At 37.2% G+C, this 18,981-nt stretch overlaps 1 protein-coding gene across 1 annotated transcript in view; it reads right to left on the bottom strand.

The window, feature by feature from the left end:
• Positions 1 to 18,559, bottom strand: part of Tnks (tankyrase) — a 36,563-nt gene extending 18,004 nt beyond the window's left edge. Inside the window, 1 exon segment of the mRNA XM_067779482.1 lies at positions 17,758 to 18,559. Coding sequence (XP_067635583.1) covers positions 17,758 to 17,947 — 190 coding nt within the window. The 5' untranslated portion in view covers positions 17,948 to 18,559.
• Positions 18,560 to 18,981: the final 422 nt, after the last annotated feature.

Genomic DNA, 18,981 nt, shown 5'->3' with positions numbered 1-18,981 from the left:
GTCCGTAGATTTTTGGTATTTCTCGTCTGCTTAACATCAAACACTTTTCAATTTGTTTTGATACATCCTGCTTTTCAAAAGATTTGATCTGATGTTGTCATGGTGCGAGCGGTTCTCGATTTGTTCGAGAATTTCGCGCTGAAATCATTAATTTAATGCTTTCAGACCTCTATCATCCTTTACATTTTTTTTTTATCCTCGAAACTCATTTTCCTTCTTTATGGGTTTACACCCATTTCGAAAACACTATATTGAAATTTCGTATCAAGTATTTTATTTGTCTACTTTTGTTTCAATGCAATTGTAAAAACGTGGTATTTGATAAGTTGTACAAAAACCAAAAGTAACAAATTCGTAAAATATATCTAGCGCAAAAAGACGACTATAAACATTTGTAGCTCGTATAAATGGTCCGTGTATCTAAGTTAATGGGTACATATTCTGTTAATCTAGTTTTTGTTCTTTTTTTTCTTATTTTGCTTTTCAGTTTAAGATGTTTGGCTGGCATTTTAAATAAGTTTCACTATTTACTAGTAACCACGATGACTCTTTTATCTATGAAGCAGCAAGGTCAGTGCAATACTCTTTGTACATACATACATACATAGATAGAGCTTAATAATTTACTTGTAGTTTCTGATAATTAACAAAAGATTCAAATTGTATTCGATTTCGTGGAATTTCAAAGAAATGATTTGTTCACGTCTTCGAATCAGAACACATGTATTTCATATAGATAACAGAAGCTACTGTAGTTTAATTCTGAGTACTTTTCAGACGAACAAGACGCTACGATTATTGCTGGTGTATCGGCAAATACATTTCAACAAAATGCTATGAAGTTCTAGCGGAGCTCCATTGCTTGCTCGCAACAGTACTAGTCCGACTGAAACGGAGACAAGTTCTTTAATCCCTTGATTCTGTTGTTCTCAACTTCCTAACTCTGTTCTCTTAAAGATGTTTGGAGTATGGCCATATGACGTGAAAGAAAGCAAAAGTTTGAGGTGATGAGCTAATGAGTTGCACCTTACTTACTGCCTTTTACTGAACCTCTCATTTTGAGAGATGTTACATTGTGGAGGTTGCAACACTCCGACTGCGGTTTAAGGCACATTAATTGCAAACCTGGAAGTTAGTGCCAGCATATTTGATTTAAAAGATGCACGCGTATGTCTATTTTAAGCTTTTATAGAAGGAATCTTTGGTGGGATCGTTTCAATCCACGCCGGAATATTGGAAATGATGAGAGATTTCCGATTTGATAGAGAGAGAGCTCCGATTTGATAGAGGATCGAGGCGAGAGGTTTTTGGGGATTATTTTTGTTGTCGCCAGTCCTTCAACGGTTTTAGATGCGGTACGTTTTTGTTTTTTTTTTTTTCGTACTAGTTTCCGATGTTCCAAAATGCAGCGGATCACTGCTTGCCTTCGAGCAATCCTCCCAGTTTAGGAAGCCAAAGATGCAAGAAATATTGCCATCTATACCCACAGATTCAAACAAACCCCTGAAAAATGAAGAACGATCATAGTTCTTAACTAATAAATTCTCACACCAAAAGTGCAAAGCCTTCGAAATATGGATGTAGACGCAACATCGATGCAGACCTGGCTTAACCCAAAATAAAACTTTTGAAAACAGCTACAATTTCGCTTTTAGACATAAAAGACTAATAAAGTAAAATCGCAGAAGTGATGCCAAAGTTTGTAATTCAAAATTCATTGGCACTCCAGCAACTTAACTGGGTTGGGAGGCGTGTGAAATGAAAATAAAAGTAAGAAACGAATGAAAATAATTGAGTGTACACTGGTATGTAAAAATTACACCCACGGGTAAAAAAATAGCAACAAAAATGTGTATAAAATTAGCTCACTTGTTTTCTTCCTGTTTTAATTTTCGTGAATGAATAAATTATATCAAAAAAAAATTTTGCAAGTCCATTTCAAAAATATTTTCGAAAAAATTGAAGAATTGTTTTAAAATCTTCATGAAAATTGAAAACATTTTATTTTATTATTGATTTTTGACAATTTTTACCCGAATAATGTTTTAAATTTTATTCGATACGAAGTATAGTTGTACAAATTGTAAAAAATTAATGCGAATTGTGAGAATTAAAGCTCGTACCATATGCATTCCCTAAAGTGTTCTAGAATTCTAAATAAAAATTCCGAGATTTTAATTTTTAAAAACAACCCGAATTTTCGAATATTGTTGAAAACAGATTTCAAGTTAAAGTTTTTTTTTTTTCAATTCAAAAAAATAATATTAAAACTTACTAAAAACTTGAAAATTTTTCGCAAAAAAAAGGTTTATATAGTTTTCGTAATATAGTAGGGGTATTATTCTCTCCGTCTAGAAACCATAGCAAACATAGACAGTTTTTAATTTTACTGTGACACATTTTTTATCCATGAACATTAAATATTAGGTAACTGTGACAAGAATGGTATAACTTAATTTTTCATAAATGGAAGCAGAACGTGTGTTATAAATTATAGAGGAATAGCCAAACTCAACACTATTCCTAAGCTATTCGAATTGATTATCACAAAACATGCTTTTAGAGTATCTTCATTAATTGACTTTTCACAGCATGGCTTTTGTAAGGGTAAATCAACGGTGTCCAACTTACTCGAGTTTACAAACTTTGTATCCAACAGTTTTAAGACTAATTGTGAAGTTGATATTATTTATACTGATTTTAGTAAGGCATTTGATAAAGTTTCTCATTCTATACTTTTACTCAAACTTGATCGGTTAGGTTTCCTCCTTTGTTTCTATCTTGGGTTTCTTCTTATGTGAAGGAAAGAAAACAAACAGTTATATTTAACAATTGTCGGTCTCGGTTCATAAACGTAACTTCTGGTGTTCCTCAAGGCAGCCATCTTGGTCCGGTTTTGTTCGTGTTTTTCATTAATGACCTTCCTAGTGTTTTGAAGAGCTGCAAGCTGTTGATGTACGCTGATGATGTCAAACTTGTAATGCCTATCCGCTCACCCGTGGATAGGGCATGTCTTCAGGCTGATCTGAATAGTCTTGATGACTGGTGTAATGTAAACGCCATGTCAATAAACCTACCTAAATGTAAGTTCATGTGTTTTACAAGGAAGTCCTTCCAGTCCCATAATTATGTTATTGGCGACTATGTAATCAAGCAAGTCACTAAGTTTATTGATTTAGGCGTTACTATGGACCCAAAACTCGATTTTAAACTTCATATTGAATCTTGCGTGAATAGCACTAAAGGTACTTTGGCTTTTGTTAAACGTTGATCTAAAGAATTTAATGATCCATACGTTACAAAAACTCTTTTTACATCATTGGTCAGACCTACTTTGGAATATGCTTCAATAATTTGGAATCCGCGTTATCAGGTTCATTCTGACAAGCTGGAATCGGTCCAGAAACAATTTTTGCTTTTCGCTTTAAAACACTTACCATGGGATCCTTCTAAAAATCTTCCCCCCTATTGCAGCCGGTTAAAACTAATACAGCTGCCCACATTGCAGAGCCGCAGGGAGTTGCTTGGAGTCTTATTTATTGTTAAATTAATAAGAGGGTCAATAAATAGTTCATTTTTGCTTGGCGAAATTAAGTTTAACGTTTCTATAGGCCATCTAGACATTTTCAATCAATTTTTGTAGCTACATGCAGGTCGAATTATGAAATGCACGAACCACTTCACTGTTTATGTCGTGATTTTAATAAACACTGTAAAAATTTAGACGTCTGCGACTCGTTTCTTGGTATTAAAAAATACCTTTTAACTACTTTAAATTTGTAATTCGAAATGAAGCAAAGAACGCTAAACCGTGATATATTGTTCAATCCTCTGTTTCAAATTTGAAGTACCAGTTACTTGAAACTGGTTTGAAAAATTTGCGTTGTGATCATTATTTTTATATGTATGTAATGAAATTCTGTATAAATTCTATTCTGTATATATTTTATCTACTACTAATTTGCTTTATTGTCAATTTCATAAATTATTATTTACTAGCTCCTTCATGAGTACATTTTAACACATTTACACCATTTTATCTTTTGCTTACTTCTAAGTCTTTAATTGAAATTGTCAAGCGTTTGGTCAATACTGTTTAAATATTACTTTAAAATTTATGACTGCTTATGTTGTTTATATCATGTATTACATCTGAGATTTAAGTGTCGGTATACTTGGTCTGTATAATTGTTTAATTTGTATACTGATAAATAAATAAATAAATAACAACAATTTCAAAGTTTTTGAATACATAAACCATACATTTTACATTTAACTGTTGGCGCTAAATGTAGGAACAGATGGAAAGGGTATTACTTGCGTGAGCTAAGCGTTCTCTGAGTGTTTTATATTTGGTCTAGAAAACGTGAAATATTTTCTACGTGTGCTAAGCTTCCTAGACCGAGAGAATCGCCAAAGTTTATCTTTTTTTAATTAACGAAAATAAAAAAGAAGAAAATAAGTAATCAAGGAGTTGATAAGCGCGATACATAGCTTTATAGCTTCAAAGCTTCCGCAACCCAATTGTCAACCTCACCTACGCGAGGGGAATCCTGTTACAAATATAAATGCATCATGCACATATTTAGCAGGTGAGGCTCTGGTGACCCCAAGTTCCTTATGAAACTAGAGGGTGGGGAGGGCGTTATGGCTTAGAAGATTTAATGTGGTCATATAAATCGTTCCCGAAATGGTCGGGCTACTACCTTAATGGTGTTTTGTTGCCGGAACGTACCGGATCTATATCCGGCAAAAGGTCATCAACATCGATAACACTCCACAAAGCCTTCGGGGAGTATCTTTATCGTTAAATACAACAACAACAAGAAAATAAGTAACGCATACAATTTCCTAATATTTCTTGCTGTTATTTTTTTATTCTGAGGTGTATATACATACATACATATATATATATATATATAATATATAAAACATTTATAGTAAAATTGTGGCTTAGTGCTTAATGCTTCGTACTTCACTTTAAGGTAATTTATATTTCTTGTAAGTTACAAAGCCAAATTTAAAAGTGAAACTTCATATTAATGTGAGCTTGAATTGTAGCTTAGTATGTTGCAAGTATTGTTATTGTTGTAGCAACGCAATAGGAATATTAAATAATAAAGTTTAGTGGAGCAAAAGAAATACAAGTTTAAACGCAAAACTGGCGGAAGATAAGCACCAGTTGCTGCAACAAATATGTAAATGACAACTAAGACATAATGAAGCCTGCCTTCGCTTCTACTTCTGGTGGTTATATAGCGCATAAACACCGAAAAGGTTCATTTAGCTCGAAATTCGTTCTACATTGTTTTAGCAGAAGAGATTTGAAGTGTCTCGACGTCCGGGAGGGAAGACAAAAATTCACTTCGTTCAGAAGGAATGGGCTTGAAATTGATCCATTTAAAAGTTTTATCATAAATATTGCACCTAGCATTTCCCTTCTGCTAGCTATGTTAGGCCCGGTTTTTCAGTAGTTAGTTAAGCTAAGCTTAAACTAAGCTTGCTTAAACTCTAGTCAAATTTAAACACCAGTTAAACTACTGAGCAGTTTTTCAGTCACAGTTTAAGGCCGCCATTGGGTTATGCTTTTTTGTGCGGCAACATTGGTTTTTATTTTTATCTAGATAATTTGTAGATACGGCAACAGCTGCATTTTGTTTACCCAACAAACAAATCCAACATCATTATTTAATTATTCTTAGACCATATAGTTCTTGATTTGATACCCAATTTCATTCTCCAATCACTATCCAACCTTTGAGAAATTTTGTTTTCGATTTGATCTCAGACGTCATTAATATTTTCCAATTAATATCCCAATTTCGAGAGATCTTGAGAAATGTACAGGTCTCAAATGAATATTCAACAAGTTTGTCCAACAACATCATGAGTCATGAATGCCCAGTTTATTTAAGGAAACTTAAGCTGGAAAGACAACGCGTGGGCTTTTAGCCACCAAAACTAGCTGATCGGGGGATAAAAGCTTTTAACTTACAGTGCATTTACCTAAATATTTGTAGTTTTCTAGCCAACAAACCTGAACTCGAAAGAGTTATAGAAGAGTTAGATCCGGACATCGTTCGCGATGAGGCAAATGGTGAATTTCAATACAAGGATTGCTGAGAGGTCCCAAACGAGAATAGATCTACTATATGCAAATGCTGATGTACTGTCCTGTACTAATCTTGAAAATCACAGAATTTCTGATCACGAAACCATTTCATTTGCTTTCAAAGTGTGTAATTCAAATCCTCTGCAGAGAATGATACCCACAATGTGTTGGAAGAATTATTCTGCTGATAACCTCATTTACTTATTAAGAAACTATGATTTCAGCGTATTAAAAAATATGCATCTCAATGACTCGGTTGAATATATAAATACCTGCTTATCACACTGCATGGGTTTATTAACATCAGAACAAGACAGGATAGTGAGGTTGAGAAATAAGTGGTACGATCATGAACTGACCGAAATTAACAAATTAAAAATCCAATTGCACTCACAAGCTAGAAGATCTGGTGAATTTTCGGAATATAATACGGTTGCGAAGTATTATAAGAAACTAATCAAAATTAAAAAAATTAAGTATATGGAGAAAAATATTGCCTTAAATTCTTCTGATAGGAAATTAATGTGGAAACACCTCAAGCAAGCAGTAAACTTAACTGAGGTGCGTGACAATATCCTGACAGTGATTGTAAATGGTATAAGATATGAAACACCCGAGGATATAGCTCAAGCATTGAATTCCTTCTTTGTTGATAGTATTGGTGACATAAATCGAGAAATCGAAACTTTGGATAGTGGCGACAGTGTGCAATACACGGTTAGCACATGTCTGAAATTCCAAAAGTTATGGTTGGTATGGGCGGCCACCGTGGTGTGATGGTAGCGTGCTCCGCCTACCACACCGGATGCCCTGGGTTCAAACCCCGGGCAAAGCAACATCAAAAATTTTAGAAATAAGGTTTTTCAATTAGAAGAAAATTTTTCTAAGCAGGGTCGCCCCTCGGCAGCGTTTGGCAAGCGCTCCGGGTGTATTTCTGCCATGAAAAGCTCTCAGTGAAAACTCATCTGCCTTGCAGATGCCGTTCGGAGTCGGCATAAAATCATGTAGGTCCCGTCCGACCAATTTGTAGGGAAAATCAAGAGGAGCACGACGCAAATTGGAAGAGAAGCTCGGCCTTAGATCTCTTCGGAGGTTATCGCGCCTTACATTTATTTTTTTTTTATGGTTGATGATGTCATATTGGTAGCTAAAAGGTTAAAAAATAAAATCGGAGGAACAAATTTACTATCAGAAGGAGTAATTAAGGATTCGGTGTCTTACATGGGCCATTTCTATGCGGATATCATAAATAAATCATTAGTAGAGGGAATAGTGCCTGACGCATGGAAAATATCAACAATAGTGCCAATAAAGAAGGTAAAAAATTCATTAAAGGCAGAAGATCTGAGACCGATCAACACGTTGCCGAATATCGAAAAAATTCTAGAAACAGTAGTAAAAGATCAGCTCATAAGTTACTTGGAAATAAATAAAATACTAATTAAAGAACAATCCGGTTTCAGAGAAGGCCACTCTTGTGAAACGGCTTTAAATTATGTAATATCGAGTTGGAAAGAAGGACTAAATCAAAAGAAAAGTATACTTGCGGTTTTTATCGACTTGAAGAGAGCATTTGAAACTATAGACAGAAATATAATGATTACAAAATTAGAAAAAATTGGAATTAGGGGCAACGAGCTGCAGTGGTTTCAGAGCATTTTATGTAACGGAAGACAAAAAACAGCCATTGAGTCGGTTGTCTCGGAAGAGGTATTGACAGGAATTATATTGCCACAAGGATCGGTTTTGGCACCGGTCCTATTTAACATATATATAAATGATATATCTTCGGCGCTAAAACATAGTAAAATAAGGCTGTTTGCGGATGACGCACTGCTCGAAGTAAGTGAACTTGATATCATGTTAGCTAGGAGCAAAATGCAGGAAGATTTGAACACCCTATTCAAGTGGCTTTGTAACAATAAGCTTAAACTTAATGTTAATAAAACCCATTTTATGGTCATAGGAATTAGGCTTTGTACAATAAGCTTAAACTTAATGTTAATAAAACCCATTTTATGGTCATATCTGGAGCGATGAATAAGGAATCTTGTAATATCGAGCTAAAAATAATGAACTCAAACATTAACGAAGTTAAAACTTTCAAGTACTTAGGGGTTCAGATTGATAATAAATTAAAATTTAATGATCATATTGATTATATAGTTGCCAAAATAGGCAAGAAAATTGGTTTTTGGAAAAGGTCATGCAAATTTATCAGTAGAAAATACAAACTGAAAGTGTATAAATCCATCATAGAGCCGCATTTCATATATTGTCCCACAATATTCTTTATGGCCAATGTAACTCAGGTAGATAAGCTACAAGTTATGCAAAATAAAGCTATAAGATTTATATTAAACATGAGGTATGATACTCCCATTAATAACATGATAGAATCACTAAACTGGTTGAGTATAAAACAGCTCATATTCTACCACAGTATGGAATTTGTATTTAATATTAAGCACGGTAAATTACCAACATACCTCAGCGAAAAGCTTAGATATGTAAATGATGCACATTCATACGTAATCAGAGAAAACAATAATTTTAGATTACCTCTTTTCAAAACAGAAGTGGACAAGCAAAATATATTTTATAAGGGCCTGAAATATTTCAATGAACTTCCTAATCACATAAAAAGTAGTAATAACTTCAATACCTTTAAAAAAAGTTTATTGGAGCATTGTAAAACCCTTCCAATAAGATAAAGTTTTTTTTTTCTTTTATTTTTTACATGACATACCGATACTGGAGCGCGAAAAGGGAATGGTAATACTGGTAGCAGCAAAATACAATGCACCCGGCCCTAAGGAAAAGAAAATCAGTCGCCACCTGTAACTCCAGACAGTTCCAACAACAAATGTCGCTGGAATTCGGTATTTTCAGCCTACATTTACTGTTGCTGATCGGGATCACTCGCATTCCGACAGCATTAATATAACAATAAAATTATATGATGTGTAACCAAAATAAGGTCAAACAAAAGTTGGAGCAGGGGGATTGGAAACACGTCCTTTTCAACCTCCCAATATATTTTGAGATGTGCTGATCGGAGTCTTCATGCGTTCCGACAGCGTCTTTACTAAACAAAGTTGAGGGGTGATTGGGTACACTTCAATTTCCAACATCCAAAGACATGTTTAGCTGTGTTGATCGGAGACCAATACATTCCGACAGCTTAAAATACAAATATAATTGAAAAATATAATGATGTGTATTGGAATATAAGTTCCAAATTTTGTTGCCTTAAGCTGGGAGCCCTGGAGGATTGGAAACGCGTCCTTTCCAACCTTCCTTAAATGACTGGCTCCCAGACTCGTCCGTTTGTTACGCCAGTAAATATGCTGATCGGAATCACATGGCATTCCAACAGCATATTCAATAGAAATAAATGATATAATAATGAATTGTACTTAGTAGTTTAAGTTTTAGGCCTCAACCGTAATATAAATATAATAATAAATAAATTAAATTAAATTAAATTAAAAATATCTTGGATTGGATATCGAGTTGAGGTGAAGTTGAAAATAAATCTCCAAGGTGGTACCACCAAAGCAAATAGCTATTTATTGTGAGAAATTATCACGTAATTGATAGCAGTATGGAGGCGTAAGTAACCAAAAATAAATTATATAGGCGGCCGCCGTGATATGATGGTAGAGTGCTCCGCCTACCACACCGAAGATCCTGGGTTCATGCCCCGGGCAAAGCAACATCAAAATTTTAGAAACAAGGTTTTTCAATTAGAACCCACTTTTTCTAAGCGGGATTGCCCATCGGCAGTGTTTCGCAAGCACTCCGTTTGTATTTCTGCCATGAAAAGCTATCAGTGAAAACTAATCTGCCTTGCAGATGCCGTTCGTCGGTATAAAACAAGTAAATCCCGTCCGGCCAATTTGAAGGAAAAATTAAAAGGAGCACGACGCAAATTGGAAGAGAAGCTCTGCCCAAAATCTCTTCGGAGGTTAGCGTGTCACATTTATTATTTTTTAAATTATATAAATTTCATTTTATTTTCGTGAAAAAACTGTAGTATGGAATCTTACATTTGAGTCCAGTTAAAGAACCACAAGTTGTTAATTAAATTTGTTCGACTTAAGTATTTAGCATTTTTTTGCTTTATAAAAAATTACCTCTTTTACTGAGTACGCTATGATTCTCGAGTTGAGCCACTGTTTCGAAACAACTCTTGAGATTTTAGAAGTATGGGTAGTTATCAAAATGAGCTCTAATGGTACTCAAGCCTAAATGCTTGTTAGGTATATTCGACGCCATTTCGAACGAACGGAAATCACCGATAGGTTAACTAGAGTTTAACCCAGCCAAGTCGACCGCTTAAGCTCAGCTCAACTGCAGTTAAAGTAGACTGAAAAACTGCAGAATAAGTTTAAGCGTAGTTTAACTGACAAACTGAGTTGAACTTGTACTGAAAAACCGGGCTGTTGTTGTTGTTGTAGCGATAAGGTTGCTCCCCGAAGGCTTTGGGGAGTGTTATCGATGTGATGGCCCTTTGCCGGATACAGATCCGGTACGCTCCGGTACCACAGCACCATTAAGGTGCTAGCCCGACCATATCGGGAACGATTTATGTGGCCACATTAAACCTTCAGGCCATCACCTCCCTCCCCACCCAAAGTTCCATGAGGAGCTTGGGGTCGCCAGAGCCTCGTCTGTTAGTGAAACAGGATTCGCCGCGGATAGGTGAGGTTGACAATTGGGTTTTGAGAAGCTATATATTGCGCTGGCAACCTGAAGGGTTGCGCTACACACCCCTTGAATCTGGTATTTTAGTCGCCTCTTACGGCAGGCATATCTACCGCGGGTATATTCTGATCCCCTTACCCGCTGGGGGCGAAACCGGGCCTTAGACTTTAGTTTTAGTCCTTATTTAGCCATTGTTGAATTTGCAGATGGTGGTAATAAAGCTCAGGTAACGACTTTTGGCTATGATAGAGGAATGAACGGGCCCAGCGGTAAATGTTCGCATGACAGTTGAGATAGTAGCGGGGATACCGAAATTTTATTCTACCAAGGACTATCAAACCGATAACACTTCCCATAAGCTTCTGTTAACTGCGATTCGAAATGAGGGATAGCCATCATCCGGGGGCAAAGATCCTGAGCCAGATAAATAATTTTGCATGTAAATGCAACAACAACGATTTGAGCCAGATAAATCCAGATAGAAGTCTGGTTCAATTTGTGAGCCAGATAATTTGTTAATTACTTGTCTTTAGTTTGGCAACACTGCCTTTAATAAACCTAATTTTTCAAAAATAGATGTCGCTGCTTAGCCTTTCGCCGTTTGAGTTAAATGAAAAACAGCGGCGACATCTACCTATCACATTTCACGTGTGCGAAAATATCCCGACCTCTGCTTCTCAAGTTTCTCAATGATGTTGTTGTAGCAATGCTTCGCCCCATCTAACAGCCGCGACCGATCACAAATTGTCATCAATATCCTCTAACGGGAGTCCAAAGAAACTTGCTGTTTCAACAGGGGTGGACCATAAGGAAAGGGGTGTTAGAGGCGTTGGTTCCACATTACAATTAAAGAGATGGTTGGTGTCATGTGGGGACACATTGCAAGCGGGGCATACATTTTGTATGTCGGGGTTGATTCTGGATAGGTAAGAGTTTAACCTGTTACAGTATCCAGAACGAAATTGAGCAAGAGTGACACGCGTTTCCCTGGGGAGTATGCGTTCCTCTTCCGCGAGTTTTGGTAACTTTTCTTTGAGTATTGTATTCACCGGGCAATTCCCGGCATAAAGGTCAGACGCCTGTTTATGGAATTCACCAAGGACCTGCTTGTGTTTTTTCGCTTCATACGGCTGGGTTCTCAGGTGCCGTATTTCCTCAAAATGCTTACGGAGATGACTCCTTAAGCCCCAAGGCGGTGCTGGTTCATCAATCAGATGTCTGTTGGGATGCTCAGGTTTCTGGGTATTCAACAGGAACTGTTTGGTCAGCATCTCATTTCTCTCCCTGATGGGGAGTATTCTCGCATCATTATGCAGATGGTGTTCTGGGGACATAAGAAGACAGCCCGTGGCAATTCTGAGAGCAGTATTTCGGCAGGCCTGTAGCTTCTTCCAGTGGGTAATTTTTAGGCTTGGCGACCATATGGGTGACGCGTAGCACTTAATCGGCTGGCTAAATGCGTTGTATGTAGTCATGAGCGTTTCTTTATCTTTTCCCCAGGTACTGCCAGCGAGGGATTTGAGGATTTTGTTACGGCTCTGAATTCTCGGAACAAGTGCGGCTGCGTGCTCACCAAAATGTAGATCCTGATCAAACGTCACACCCAAGATTTTGGGGTGTAGGACAGTCGGTAGCGTAGTGCCATCGACGTGGATGTTCAAAATGGTCGACATTTGGGACGTCCATGTTGTAAATAAGGTCGCGGAAGATTTAGTCGGTGATGATGCCAGGTTTCGCGAGGCGAAAAAACTGGAGAGATCAGGGAGGTAGCCGTTTATTTTATTGCATAGCTCATCTCTCAATGATCCAGATCATTCCTGTGAGAATTGGGCGTGATCCGGAGCTGTAAAACTCACTGGATGACGGCTGTCATCGGAACATTAGAGACGGATATGGCACCCAAGCAAGCAATTCTGAAAAGAAACCATAAGAAAACAGACAGAAAAACAAATAATAGAAGCACGGGTTGTATTGTAAATGAGGCCCAAATCATTATTGACGCTTTCAAATACCGCTACCGATTCACTAAAGTAGCTAACGGCTGATGGTGGAAGAATGATACAGGCGGACTGGCAACTAACCGCTTACAAAGGGATATTGCGGGAGCTAAGAGAACATTAATAGCAATTTCTATGAATGAATAGGGACACGAATTTCGATTTGATACTTTGCTATGTCGATACTTTTGACGTTCGATACCGATGCTTTATATTCGATACTTTTATGGCGAAACTTTTTGGCCTCGAGTATTTCAACCATCATGTCGAATTTTCGGAAAAAAGTTGCGCTATTCATGCAAGAAACGAGCTAAATGACCAAATTGTTTGAATGTTTTTCCCTTTCTCGCCTGGAAGATTTTGGAGGTAACTGATACGTCATTCCTGTCACGAATTTATGGGTTAAGCAGATACAATGCGTCACTTACTTGGCAGACAAGGAAAAAACTCTCCTTCTTATTTTAATGGTAAACGCTACATAGGCAACGTATCAGTCGCCGGATTCCTCATGCTTTGCCAATTTTTCACTTTTGACATACGTCAGCCACGTCTTATATCTTGCACTTTATGTATTTGCCATTTTTAAGGAATGATTTTAGTTGAATAGCTTTGATAGTAGAATCTACAATTTTATTGCTAAATAAAGTATTAACGTCTGTCGCCACGTACGCACTGTACAAAATGGCTTACGGCGCGACGGTGACGGATCGTATCTGCTGAGCTCATTACATAGAACGCTTATCTCGGTGCTTCGCTTTGAGAAATGATTTAAGTGTAAAGTAAACCGAACCGAAAAAATTAGAGCCCTTGTGTCAAAGATAAAAACTCTTGGCAGACCGTATTTTTTAAACCCGGCCCTATTCTATATGAATTTGACACATCCAAAAATATGTTGAGATCTCGTTCGCAGCGCATTTTTCATCTGCACATTTGTATCATGATGGAATTATAGAAAGTGGCGCATGTGTGTCACTGATGACCTGATACGAAACTTTTATTCTCTCTCAATTCGTTTCCAGGAATGGGGCTCGAAATCAGCTGTCTGTTCATTCAATTGTAAACAAAAGTTCATTCGTTGTAAACAAAAGTTCATTCGTTTCCAAGAATGGGGTCAGAAGTCAGATGGCTATAGAGTTGCCTAAATTACGCAAAAAAAATTCTCCAAGAAATCCGTTCGGTTTCATTATTTTCAGATAAATCAGCAAGTAAGCTGATAAAAACTTATTAAAATTTATAAAAAAGGTAAAGTTTTGTAGAAATATTTTGTGGTAGATAAGTGAAAAAATATGAAATAATATATTTCAATTGCGTTGCTTTGCTTTGTTGCTCTGGCACCGCCATAAGATAACAATAAGCGGCTAGTCCCTTTTTTCACTTTGATGCGACCAAAACGTTTATGTGCATACATATGTATATCCACATACAATAAAAAACGCAAAAAATGTATAAGAAATTACGAAATTATATCACTTGGTGAAGTATCTGCGTTGTCGTCCGCAAAAGGCTGTTAATTAAACATGTTGCGTTAACCTATACAAATACCTACAATTTATCTCAGCTGTCAAAAATGGAATGTCGCAACGCTCCACAAAAACATGGCCTTTATGCATCCATTTACATCAATGCGAAGACTACGAAGCTGACTTTTATATCAATCGAAAGTTGCTACCGAACTCCGTTTCGTGTGCAGCCCTTCGATGAAAGGTATTGTCACTGATAAATTTTCCACAGGCACAGAGTTATTTTTTTCTTCGGATTTGTAATTCTGACAAAAATTCGAGTTTTTTGATATCCCATTTGACAATCTTGAGTAAATTTTCGGTGAAAATCATAAATTAAACCTTTACCATGTAAAATACCCAATTGGTTTTGAGCATGATGGCATCTATGGCAAATGTTATAAAAAATGGACATTTTCACGCGCTCTCAGAGAGCGAGAAGTTTCATATCAGGTTATCAGTGATGTGTGTGAATTGTGCATTTGTATTGTATTTTTTGGATAATCGATTTTTTCGATTCGATTCTCAAAAAAAAAAATCGATTAAATCGAGCTGAAAATAGTTGATTGCTGCTGATTGTTATTCACTGGTTCCTCCCATCGGAGTGAGATGGATATTGTATTCGATTATTATCGATATATTGTAAATATATCATGCTGTGTTTTTTTCAGATATTCCAATTTTGTGCGCAGATATTTCTTCAGTAAGTCCTGCCTTCTCTGAAATGTGAGCTTAGAATTCACAAGAAAAACAACTTTTCTATTAATCTCGTCATCATAGCTGCGATATCGAGAGTCGATGGCAGTCAAGAGAAAAATCGTGCCGATGAATTATGGCCATCTCCGCCGAACCACCCAATAGGTCTTGTTATGGGAATTCATGAAAAGTTTCGGCACAGAAGGTGTTCCTACATTCCGGTCTTGTCTTTTCGCGCGAGCGGTCGTTCGGGTCATCCTCTACTCAACGTCAATTTTCGGGCTTTTTGCGTTGAGTGAAAAATTAAAATAGGCCACAAGGTTGGCTTCTGCGCTGCCCTCGGGCGTTTTGGCGGAGTTAGGAGATGCGTTGCCTCCCTGACCTGGTGGTTTCTGGAGCTCCTAACAGGAATCAAAAACTTTTGCATATTTAATAACTGGCGTGGCGCCATCAAAGCCAATTCGCTTTAAATACATACATAATTGATCGTAACGGGTCGCGAAAGACACTTGGCAACAGGCCACTGAAAATTAATGTTCATATACATACATACTTATGAAAATAAAATTCTTGAAAATAAACGGGACAATTTAACGGAGTGTATATACTGATGCTGAAAAAGCATGCTCGATTTACATTTTATGCAGTGTCATTGCATACATCTAACTGCAAATCTTATTGCAAAAAGACAAAAAGAACAAATAACGGGATTGAAAATACCCTTATTATATACTAATATAACGAAAAATAATTAACCTAATTGGACAAAAACCAACAATTGAATGGATAATTGATACCTAAAGACAAATTGAAAAAAATAAGACAAATTGAATATAACTTTGCGTGATGCCAAGTAAAAACCGAATAAATACCAGATCGCAAGCTGCTATACATGGTTCTGGCCAGTTGGTATTACCATTGTGTACTAGTGGAGCCAAAATTACATACATACTTTGGAAAGTTAATCCAGAAATTAATCATCTTATGCATTGGACAATAACCAGTTATGTTGAAGCAGGGATAGCTAGGCTGACTTGCGCAACTGCAATGCCAAAATCTAGGCGGAAAAGCGCCAATTTTTGGTGATGATAAAATTTCTTCATATTTCCCCTTTACGCCTATCAGAATGGCGTATCTAAGCGAGGATAGGCGTTTTTTTTTTCACGCGCAAACGAAACGTATACGCGTGTAAAAAAAAAAACACGGCTATTATTAAGTAAGTCGCAGAGAATCCTGATTTTAAATTAAATATTGGATCTTGTGTGAATAGGCTGAATGTTTTTTGGCTTTCGTTAATTTTTGGTCTAAAGAATTCAATGAATGACCTATATGTTACTAACACTCTTTTTTTTATTAGGCCTGTTAAGGAATGTCCGTCAAGGTATCTTACCCTCTACTGCAGCGCGTTAAAACTATTACAGTTCCTTTGGATATATAGATAGATAATCGTTGAGCACTGCATTGCAACACCCCAGCGTGTTAGGGGATCAGAATATACCCGCGGTAGGTATGCCTGTCGTAAGAGGCGACTAAAATACCAGATTCAAGGGGCTGTGTAGCGCAACCTTTCAGGTTGCCTGCGCAATATATAGCTTCTCCAAACCTAATTGTCAACCTCACATATCCGCGGCGAATCCTGTTTCAGTAACAGACGAGGCTCTGGCGACCCCAAGCTCCTCATGGAACTTGGGAGTAGGGAGGGAGGGAATGGCCTGAAGGTTTAATGTGGCCACATAAATCGTTCCCGAGATGGTCGGGCTAGCACCTTAATGGTGCTATGGTACCGGAGCGTACCGGATTTGTATCCGGCAAGGACCATCACATGGATAACACTCCCCAAAGCCTTCGGGGAGCAACCTTATCGCTACAACAACAACAACAACAACTGCACTGCAATCATTGATCTATTGTGCCCCCATCTGCTTCAGAGCACCTCATCCAAGCCGACTTCCCTGGCAATGGCTAGACCAAAAACTTAGCCCTTGTTCTGCCGTTTTAGCTCACCAATCACAGAAACGGCAAGTGTCATTTGTATGCTCATTTTTTGCATATGGCATTCCATATAATCTAGTTTCACTTTATATTTTTTCTGAAAGTGTAAAAGACGTCAGCGATAACAACGCATCAAAGTAAACAAATAACAATCAAAACAATACAATTTACGTCTACATCTTGTTTGGACCAAAGGCAAAAGGCAGCAAGGGGCAATGCAGAATTTCGTGCAGCTTCATTCGTCACCAACTGTTCACCATCAAAATATCCACTTGTAATGTTGTCACTCCCTTGCTACAAAACCCCACCCTTGATAGAGACACTTCATTCCACCCGCACCCCATAACAGCATTCAAATCTACAGGCAAACTGGGTCAAAGCAACGTATGCATTGTAGACGCAATCGCAGCCGCAGCAGCATAATGCATCGCGTTAGTCGCATGCCCCAGTGATTCAAGGACGAATAAAGTTAAGGACGCACATACCTAACTAGTTTATGTTTTACTTGAATGAGCTGACGTTTACCTTTTATATATGTATATAGATATACATATATGAATGAATGGATATGTAAAATGCTTGTTTGTCCCTGTGTACTTTTGTATGATGCACCTGCAAAAACATCAATAATGCATCATACCTATACGCAATTCCTGGTACATTCATTTTTTCCAAGTATTCTCTTTGTGGTAAACATCAGCAAGTATAACTACACACATACATATTTTAATTGAAATAAAATCGTTCTTACCAGCTGCAAAATGTAAAGGTGTCGATTTACGCCCGGCCGTATCACGCGCATTCACGGTTTGTGTTGTAATTAGCTTCTTTACCTTTGCAATGTCACCAGTTTTACATGCTTCAAAGAGCTCACGCAACGGATCGTTGGCCATTGCAACATCGAGATTTACGTTGAGTATTGCGCGACTTCGACTCGACATATTGGAATCACCACAGCAACGCCTATTTCTGCTATATCACAATGATTTTTCAGTATATACTGTATGCTGCAAGCTCCCAACAAGTAGCGGCAGCTAGCCAACTTGCTGGGCAGCTGAATACTTAAGTTTCCTTCGATTTTTCCTTATTGAGATAGTGAATTTTCAATACTCTACTAAATGTATATTGTTCAGTTGTGATTTATTTGTCCTTGTAGCAGGTACCGCCCTTCATCCGCTATGATATATAAATTCACACCTCGATTTTTTGTGTTGGAACTTTAATCATATGAACCAGACAAAATACAATTCTCACTTGGCCATATGTACATATATGACTTTCATTTACTGTCTACCCTTTTTTATACGCGAACTTTCCCCCACCACAAAAAGACACCTTTTTCCTAACTCTCGCTTCCAAGCTAAATAAAACATTTAAATTAACTTTTACACCATCGAAATGAACACAGTGATTATTTTTCAAAACTTTTAGCAAATCAAACACAAATAGAATATCAGAAAACCAATTCGTTGAACGTCTATAATAGAGCTGAAAGCCACTGCAGAAAAATCAAAGTTGCACACACGAAGTCAAATTAGGAAATAAATCGAGTTACCAGACTGTTATATGATTTTCAGCAGCATATTTCCATATCACAAATATCATAAGCCCATTGTTCTAAGAGACATCTTTTTAAATTTTGGACGGTAACATTTCCATTTCGAACGAATTGGAGCAAAAGCAAATGATGTAAACAGATGAACAGAGCTGCCGAGTTTCTGTACAACCGAAATGAAATTTTCATAAGGTCTCAGTTACAAATATCATTACATATATTAGCCATGTTTTTTTTACACGCGTATACGTTTGCGTTTGCACGTAAAAAATGCTTATCCCCGATTAGATAATGCTTAGGAGACCCATCTAGCGGCAGTGCTTCAACAACTAGCTACAAGGGTGTACCGAAAAGCGGAGACACAACCCCCTGATGGCCATAGTAGCCGTGTTTTTTTTACACGCGTATACGTTTACGTTT

This window comes from Eurosta solidaginis, chromosome 1 (assembly GCF_040869045.1).
Source record: "Eurosta solidaginis isolate ZX-2024a chromosome 1, ASM4086904v1, whole genome shotgun sequence".
Taxonomy (NCBI): Eukaryota; Metazoa; Arthropoda; class Insecta; order Diptera; family Tephritidae; genus Eurosta; species Eurosta solidaginis.
This window is presented reverse-complemented; position numbering and strand designations above follow the sequence as displayed.